General features: G+C 35.1%; 1 protein-coding gene across 2 annotated transcripts; it reads right to left on the reverse strand.

The window, feature by feature from the left end:
* Nucleotides 1-2,280: 2,280 nt before the first annotated feature.
* Nucleotides 2,281-6,589, reverse strand: LOC142530449 (VIN3-like protein 2). 2 transcript variants are annotated; one of them, XM_075636289.1, is made up of 6 exons: nucleotides 6,414-6,589; nucleotides 6,168-6,296; nucleotides 6,023-6,086; nucleotides 4,132-4,786; nucleotides 3,654-3,955; nucleotides 2,281-3,539 (listed from the first exon to the last, which is right to left on the reverse strand). In XM_075636289.1, exons 3-6 carry the CDS (start codon nucleotides 6,042-6,044, stop codon nucleotides 2,467-2,469), a joined length of 2,052 nt encoding a protein of 683 aa, XP_075492404.1. In that variant the 5' UTR covers nucleotides 6,045-6,086; nucleotides 6,168-6,296; nucleotides 6,414-6,589; the 3' UTR covers nucleotides 2,281-2,466. The 2 variants fall into 2 exon arrangements, with proteins under 2 accessions (XP_075492404.1, XP_075492401.1); XM_075636286.1 differs by lacking the exon at nucleotides 6,414-6,589 and having other exon boundaries at nucleotides 6,168-6,385.
* Between the last annotated feature and the right edge of the window lie 2,839 nt (nucleotides 6,590-9,428).

A 9,428-nucleotide genomic window follows, 5' to 3' on the forward strand; every position in this document is an offset into this window, starting at 1 on the left:
TCAAGTCAACCTCACCTCAGGGATTGAAGAGGGAGAGATCAATTTTAGACCTCAAACTAAGGTTGATACTGATGAGTTTACAGTTTCTCCATTTCATGTATATAAATAGAACTAGGAGAAATTCAAAACTAGAGTAGTTATTAAATCAGCTACAGGGAGAGTCGATGTGACGCCCCAGATTCGACGACTGTCCTCACTGTATCAAGAAGGGTCTTTCCAGCGTGCTTATGTCCTCACTCACACGCACCCCGGGAAACTTCCCAGGAGATCATCCATCCCAAAATTTCCCCAGGTCAAGCACACTTAACTTTGGAGTTCTTATTTGATGAGCTACCGAAAAGAAGATGCACCTTCGTGATATGAGTAGTACAAATCAAATCTTTTAAGCCCTCTTCAACTGTACAGTCTATTACATTGAACAGTCTCGGAATCCCTCTCATTCCCGTGTGGGTCGGTTCATTCATGTTCCCTCCACCTAGAAGCCTGCCAGGAACCGCTCATTGTCCGTGCAACTGATGGCACCGGCGTTCACCCCCCGCTCTCTTCGGCCCCGGGCCTCACAGTCGACATAGCAGGAAAAAATCCAAGGATATGGGTCCAATGCTCATCTTAAGAAAGTCAAGTCACGGTATGATTTTCTGGCTCTTGCCTCAGTCTATACCACATCACTCGATTTCACAGAAATATCTGCACTACCGAAATAGATCCAGGAAGATGTCCATGAATCATGGGTAAATAACGATTATTTGTCCAAATGAGATATTATGAAGCTATACTTTTTTAGTACAACATCAAAACCAGGTGGGAAAAGCTCACACGAGACTTTCCATTTCATCAAGCTCAGGAAGCCAGATATGAATGACCAAAAATTCATCAACGATCCTACTGAAGATGACATCTTCACCAAAAGAGCATGAAGATGATAGATTTGTCTCACTGATATGGACAAAGAAAGTTTAAAATTTATCAAAATTCAGTTAGCGGATCTTCCCTATTAAATACAATGATAGGAAAAACTACAGGATGTACAGAAGAAATATTTGACAAAAAAAAATCTTTTGTGAAATAGTAAATTGTCTGGGAGCAAAGTGACTCGTTAGAAATTGTATAACATGGCTCACATTGGAAGATGCTTAAAAGAGATCTGCCAAAAATGCTCAAACTAGAAAGAACCAGAATTCTGGAAGGGTTTCGGCCAAGATATGATCGGAAGCATGTTGCATAGATAAGTCAAAGTATGAAGGAGCACACAAAACACATTTTCCTCGTGGACCGCTAAAAAGTAAAAGATTCCTTGACAAATTTTAAAAAAACATGTGATTCAACCACTTCACTAGTATAACCACTCAATCAATACCAAGACTGGCAGACAAAAGAAAAGTAGACCACTTTACAAGTAGCCGCCAGCAGTAACTTGCAACAACTTGCACCAATATTGTAAAGTTATCGATCAAGTACGAAGTCCGAATTTCAAATCATTCAAGGATCTCTATATATATCAAAACATAAAAAAGTTGTAGGCATAAAAAGTTCTCTTCAATTTTTTGTCAAATAAACTTGGTAATATTTTCTTTCAGTTTATATGTATTTTATTTTCAGCTACAATTAATAGCTAAACAAGTTAACTTCTCATCTACAATAGGTTACTACTATAATAATATGTATGTTTGAATAAAATTACTAGTCATTTGCCCCTTGTTTAAATTATTTACAAATTAAATTTGTTACTCTATGCCTTGAGTTAAAAAATGAAATAAAGATGTGCTAGATATTGTTGAAGGAATCTATAACATGAATCGATTACGACTGTGTGGTTAAGCTGTCAAGATAAGTTTGTAAAAACTTTTATTTTATAAAACATTAAAAATTAGAATGTATGTTATAAATCTATCTTTTAACATAAAATGTATTGTTGTAATAAAACTCCGCTTGGTTCGTTTGATTACGAAGAGTCTGATGATGATTTAAAAAATAAGGATGACATACCTACTTTTAACTTTAATTATAGTAAAACTTGAGTAACACCAGATAAAATACAAAGATATTAAATATCATCTTTCGCACCAAACGATGTCTAGATCCTTAATTACAACTTTCTCTTGGATATCATATGAAAAAATTTAATTTCATTGATTTTTAATTATAATATCATTCGCTTATATATATACATGCCAGCTGTACACTCGAGCTGGGATTTGAGCTTCCATTATGTAAAAACTCGTTTTCATTTTCACCTGTAATCAAACTAGTATACCCTCAGTCACCCTCTTAACGCTTAAAAATCCCAATAGCGGGAGTCAAAAGAATCCTACAAATAACCATGAACTTCTAAAGCAGAAAGGGACGGTCCAACACATCAGAATCTGCAAGTTTTTAGCTATCCAATTTGAAATATAATGGTTTCAATGAAGATTAAAATATTACAGCATTTTAATTTCAAGCAACTCAAGTTTAACATACCAAATTTCAGTGCCAAAGCTTCATGCAAAATCCATGGGGAACTGCAGCGCATCTTTTGTTTGAAACAACTTCATTAAAGGTGTCCATAAGTTGTGCGGCGAGAGATGAAGGATCCTCGATAAATGTATCGATAAAAACCTTCACGACCCTTACCTCCCGAGATGTCGCTCTCATGCTATACCACGTCAAGAATTTCTGTCTAAACGTTGTATCTATGTGACCCTCACACTCCAACCATCGGATCACTTTCACGTAGTACTCAAACTCCTTGTCACCTATGCCATTACTTTGCTCGTCTCCCCTTTCTCCACTTCTCTTCTTGAACGCTATTTCAACATCTTTTTCATTAATTTTTGTTCTATTGCTCCTTCCATTTACGTCTTTCATGCTCTCCATCTTGGACGGAGTGATAGGCAAGCCGGTTTCTGAACTATCCACATATGGAACACATTCCAAGCTAGCATGACAAGGTGTTTTGGAACCATTATCACATCTTGTATCCTCAACCATATGGCCACTGGGCGGCTCCTTGTTCCTGACATTCAAAGCCACGTCATTTCCCACAGGATCTTCATCCAAGAAAGAGATAACATCTTCTGTGGTCTCCTTCTCGTGTAGTAAGTTTGTAGTAGCAGTTTTATCAGTATTATCACAAAACAGAGGGAAATTATCCCTTCTGTTCTCGTTGTTAGTCTCATCTTCGACTGAAGAAGGATTTGAGATGCTACAGTTAGTTGCTGGGCTTTGGCTTCTTTCTACTTCCGAGCTCGTAGAGTTCAAATTTAGAACCTCGTCTTGGGAATTTCTGGTGTGGAACTGGAGTTCGCAGAATATAGTTTCTCTACCAGTGATGAGGGGAACAACTTTGAGGAGATAATGTGTTGCAGGAGTGAGACCAGATATAAGAAACTTAATCTTAGGTTCAAACAATCTGCAAGTTGGTTCCAGAGGATAATCTGCATCATCAACTTTCCGATGCCATAGGGTGTAACTTGAGACATTTCTGAGATTCGAATCATCAGAATCAAGAACCACTGTCACTGATGACGCATGTAAATCTTCAAATTTAACCAGCTTTTCTGCAAAAGTATTGGCATCAAAATTATATATGGTCCCCCTGAACAGTCAAATTGTCATCGCAAAAAGTAAGTTTTCTTCCCCTTTTGTTTCGTTTTTAGGAAGAGAGAGCATACCAGGTGTGTAAGACACTCTGTTAGCAAGGATCAAGTCAAGAGACTCAACAGCAAATGCGCACACTCTCTGAATTTCTGGGCCAGATGAGAGTCTATTCACAATCCCTCTAGCCTTCTTCACGGGTAAACCAGTTAGAGGACCTACTTCTTCTTCGAGGTTTTTCACTGCTCCATCGACAATTTCATACAGATTCGGGTAGATTTTAGTACCATCAAGCATCTTTTGGCCTAAGGAGAGTCTATAGCACAATATGTCCACCCGCCTCGTATCTCTCGCCACTACCAGTTGCTTTCTCCAAGAACTGCATTATATTGTACACATTGTAACTATTGTAGATCTTATATCGTTCCATAAAAAAGAATTATGTAATTCCATAAATTAATTCCAACCAAAATATAGACGTTAAGAGTCGTACTTAAGTGCAGTTTCCCAGTGAAAGCAACGAGAGAATAGAGAAATAAGAAGCAAGACGTTTACCCAAGCAAGTCATTCACTTTACCACAAGATACACAACGGAAACTTCCATCGAGTCCCTTACCCTGCCTATCTTTTGAAATGCCTGACTTTTCATGTCGTAAGGCACATTCAAGATGGCACGACATGCTACAAGCCATATCAAGAAATGGAGGATCTGAGTTGCAAATTAACCAAAGGCTTGGGTCTTTATTATCATCATACTGGCGACAAATGCAGCACGAACACCGTTTGCAAAACACGTCATCACTATTCAGTTTAGCTTTGCAAGCCGAGTTTTTGCAGTATATTGTATTTTCCAAACAGGCATCAGGGCTAAGAGGCAGGCTATTAAGATGGTCGGATTTCCGTTGCCTTTTTGGAGTTCTTTCGCAATTGTCTAATGATTTATCTGTTTCCAAAACACTTGCAGTTCCAAGCTCCTGAGCTTTTTTCTCATGTATGATTTTCAGAAGTTGTTCAATTATTTTCGATTTAGTTAAGCCAGTGTACTTCCTTTCCTTTCCAAGCTCAGCGCAAAGGACCTGCAGTATCTCCTGACGGCTCCAAGCTTGCAGCATTTCTGAGGCCCCTTCAGACCATTTTGACAGCTCATAGACAAGCTCTCTCTTTTGCTCCGTACTCAACTGACGGCACCTTGATGAATCATACATCAATGCTGGACCAAACAAAAGGTTCTTGAACAATTACGTATCATTTGTGACACAATTGCAATGACGGCAGAAAAAACAACAAAAATGTTTATTTTTCCTATGTTTGATGCTACATTGCTTCAAGTAGAAAATACATAAATCTTACAAAGAGCCAATCTGACCATTAGGCATGGGACAAGGGCTTTCAGACAACCCACAGCCAAAGGAAGATTATGCCATGTAAGGAATCGGTTTCAGAGGGCCTCAGAATGTCCGACAACAGATGGGAATAGAGCTGAGGAGCACCAAATTTTTTTTTTTTTTTTTGTGTCCACTATATCTATCTATGTGGCCATATAATCAAACCGCTAGCGCTTAACTATGCATTTACTAATCCCTACAGTTTTCGATGCAGTGGACACATGCTTACAATATACACAATTCTTAAATCAAAGGAGCACAAAACTAATCCACTCAATGAAATGAAAAAACGATCCAATCAAGTTGCAAAAGTTTATCCTTGTGGTCTCACGAAGAACCAACCATGTACAGAACACACACTTCTTGGCTTAGCTATTTTTTAGATTGAATTGGATGTATTCTTTACGGCATTGTTGAGTATTTGAATTCACACAGAAAAGAAAATCAAGTTAATCCAAACTGTCACAAATTCAGGAGAAAAATAATGAAATCACGATCAATGCACCCACGCCGATATGCAGGCAGTAGACTCAGTACACGATTTCGTATGCAAATTCAAGAAATTAACATACGACTCTGATAAATTACTTGGTTCAAAAAATTAACTCTGATGCATTATTCAATGACAAAAAGAGTAGAGTTTCATAAACTACTCATTCGAATAACTCGCCTTCGTGTTTGACTTTCACAAAAACACCACGTCGAGAACTGCTCCACCACAAAATCAATTCAATATTATAAGAAAGATTTCACCACCGAGTGTGAGCTGTATAAGCATGCGTGGGTATCAATTTTCACCGGAAAAAAAAAAAAGAAAACCCAAAAAAAAAAGTTACCAGTGCCCACACACTAAATCAAGCGCAGAATGAAGCCTACAAACAGATCGAGTAAACTTAGCAACCAATTCTTGCCAAACTCTTGAAGAACAAAATATACCTTTTTCACATCAGAATCGTCGAATAAACCACATAAACATCAAAAGAAGAAAAAAAAAGGAGTAAGAACACAACAAACCCAGACAAATAAACGCAAAAGAGTCGCGTAAAAGCTACAATATTTACCCTCCAAAGACAAGGCATCCATAACTGGCGTCGCTTCAATAACAAAAGCCAATTTTTCCTGACCCTGAAAAACAAAATCTTCAACCCCATACAACAAACACGAGACAAGAAACCCACGTGTGAATCATAGGAAGAATACAATTACCAAGAAGAGAGAGATCCATGACGAAACGGGCCTTCAACGTGGGCTTTTCAAACCCGAATCACGCAATTTTCTTGTATATATGTTCAAATAAAAAAAAATACATATCTTTTGTGCGTGTGTACAACAAGCCTGCAAGGAGAGAGATCGAAAAAACGGATGCGATGGAAAACGAATAAATAGATGAGGGCAGAAGAAGCAACAGAGGGGAAAAAAAGCGGCTGGAAAAATGTACTTTGGCCTTTTTACCTTTTCCACTCTTTCAGCATCGAATACATCCAAATCTTGAATTGTAAACCATGCAATGCAAAACGTTTACACTCAGTGCTGGTCCATTTCTTGGATTATACATATATATTTTACAAATCAAATCATTTTAAGATTGGGATTGGTCAAGCTTTTGCGTTATATTGCTTTAGCTATTCCCTAGTGGCACCCTTGTGATAAGATTACCCGGTTTTGCTTTGTATTTTCTTCAAACATGATTTAAGGTTTCAAGGGTTAATCAATTCAATTTCAGTGGAGCAACTGGTTTTAAATATGGATTTCAGATTGTGTACTGACGGGTAGTAGTCCATTACTTATAATATCTCACGAGATCTTAAGTTCGAAACTTAATTATAATAAACATCCACAACTTTTTGAAAACAAAGAACATTCAGTACTTTGGAAGGTCGATACATAAATTTGAGCAAACTTTGTTATTTTTCTTTGACAAAAATAAAATATTAAAAATTGGTAAAAAAAAAAGGCAAAAATTTGTGTGAGACGGTCTCACAGATCGCATTTTGTGAGACGAATATCTTATTTGGATCTTCCATGAAAAATTTTATTTTTTATGTTAAGAGTATTACATTTTATTGTGAATATCGATAAAGTTGATCCGTCTCACGGATAAAGATTCGTGAGATCGTCTCACAATAGATCTATTAAAAAAAATATAGAGTTAACATAGATAAATCATAAACTTCAGCTGTGCAAATTTTGAAAACGAGGCCAAGGGAAAGGTAATTGACCTGCCCAAGTAGGCGGGCCCTGGCAAACTGGAAAAGATTTCCATTAATTATCCGTTAGTTTATTAATCCGCCTCTTCGTAATTTCCATCAGCTAGCTGTTAGGATTTGACACAAATAAAATAAAATTATATGTTAAGTCACAATGCATTTAAAAAAGAATCAGTTTACATTTACTTAAATATTAACATAAATAATTTTTACCCCTTTTACAAAAAGCCATACACGCTTTGGTCTTAAAATTTTTCCTTTTTAACACTCTTCACTGACTGAAGATATGACAGAAGTTAAAATATTTTGATGATATTTCATAGATTAATGATAAAAATGATCAGATGACGAAACGGTTAGAAAGAAAAGTCAATTTGATATAAGTCATATTTCAGACCGATTGAACTAGTTCAGACGTTATTTATGTTAATTGGACGTTACAAAATCGAGCTAGATGACATAAATACAACAACCAATAAAAGTATATATTTTTTATATTTCACGTAAAATTTGATGGGGAAAAACTCAATATTAAAATATTATAATATTCTTTAGTCAATTGCTTTTTGAAGTTGGTTGAACCACCGGATATCTTATAATATCCAACCCATTTCACATATATTATTGTGCAATGTATAGTACTAATACCATTTATGGAGGAAAAAGTTGGATTGAGACTTAAATATTTTAAAATATTATATATATATACACCAAACAATACAAACAAGAGAAATTCATGTTTAATTGGCTTTTAACTTATTTGGTGATAGTGATTATTAATCCAATAGATTAAAATTGCGTGAAGAAAAAGAGATATATGTAATAAAAATAAAATATGGGCTGTGATTGGTATCTACGTTATGAATAATTTTTGTCAGGATCGTAGATTTCTTGTTGCCACTGATGAATTATTTGGAGCAAATATGTTGTTGTTTTCCGGTTTTGTCATTAAATCAAACTCTCTTGGTCCAAGAATTGAAAGATTTAAGGAAAATTCAAATCAAATTCAATATATATATATATATATAGTTTTGATATACCAGATATCCACAATATACAACTATATAAACATCGATGAGGTGTCACTCATCTATTTGATGTAAAAAAAAAACAAATTATACATATAATAAGTGAGTGTCACATCATCAATGTTCATATAAATGTGTACGATGCGTGTAGAATATCAAACTATAACATATTTTATTAGAGTTCCATTATAATATTTTAATTGTGCAATTTATATATTTAAGTACTTCTAAAGGGTAATGAAACGACTGTAGCAGCATGCCTGATTGCACGGTACTGAATTTAACTTATAATAATTGAAAAAATATTCAAAATTTTATGGCATGCTATCATTGTATCCCAATTTTTGTTAATATTTTCTGTGCCAACGCCATCGATTCTTGCCCGCCTCTTTCCGAGAATAATGATTTCAAAAATGTCTGGAACCACCACTTTGTGGGGAACATGGCTTTTCATCGCCTGCTTGTATATATTGTGTACAAATATAATATGCTACGTGTGTTGTATAATATTATTTATAATTAATTTGTTTTATATTAAAGTTTAGATAATATCTTGATAAATAAATAATGTAAAGTCAAACTATAATTTGAAATGATTATGTTTAAATGAGATCATACTACAATTGTAAAATTAGTGATGAATTAAAAAAAACGTTATGTTGTATTTAGATTGATGAATTTCAAATCTATGATTTTATATTACTTGTCTCATTTAGATTGAGAAAATTCAAAGTTTTGTTTAGATTGATGGATTTTGTTAGATCGTCGGCCTATTGTCTTTGAATGTGTGGAGTGATTGTATCAAGTTAAATTTGCTTGAAAGGGTTTGAGATGTCAAACACTTGCTCTTCTTCTGGGAAGATTTCGGGACCTGTTAGTTGAGATGGGAATCCAAAATATACCTTCTCCATCTTGTGGGGGAGTATTAAAAGTCTGTTTTGTATAAACACATTTATGCTCAAGTCATTTTCCTTTTTTTTTTTCCCACTTTGTTTGAAATATTAATTATTTGATTTCTTCATTGGAAGTGTGAAATTTACTTGCACAAAACCAAGATCTACGGTAATTATATGCTACCCGTAGCATATAATTATACGTTTAATTTTCATTGTGTTATTTTTATATTAAATAAAGATGATATTTATCGTTGAATTTAAGCCAAGTATAATTATTAAGGCAAGAGAATAGGGATTGACTTTTATAACCCTTGGGAGTAGCCACAAGAACTCAAT

Source organism: Primulina tabacum, chromosome 2 (genome assembly GCF_025594145.1).
Source record: "Primulina tabacum isolate GXHZ01 chromosome 2, ASM2559414v2, whole genome shotgun sequence".
In the NCBI taxonomy this organism is placed as follows: Eukaryota; Viridiplantae; Streptophyta; class Magnoliopsida; order Lamiales; family Gesneriaceae; genus Primulina; species Primulina tabacum.

Bases quoted from the DNA above. Each gene is read 5' to 3' on its own strand.
- LOC142530449 (XM_075636289.1), bottom strand. From the start codon at position 6,044: ATGGATGCCTTGTCTTTGGAGG. The intron at 4,787-6,022 runs GTAAATATTGTA...TGTTTGGTCCAG, and splicing joins GGATGCCTTGTCTTTGGAGG to CATTGATGTATGATTCATCA. The intron at 3,956-4,131 runs GTAAACGTCTTG...AATATAATGCAG, and splicing joins AAAGTGAATGACTTGCTTGG to TTCTTGGAGAAAGCAACTGG.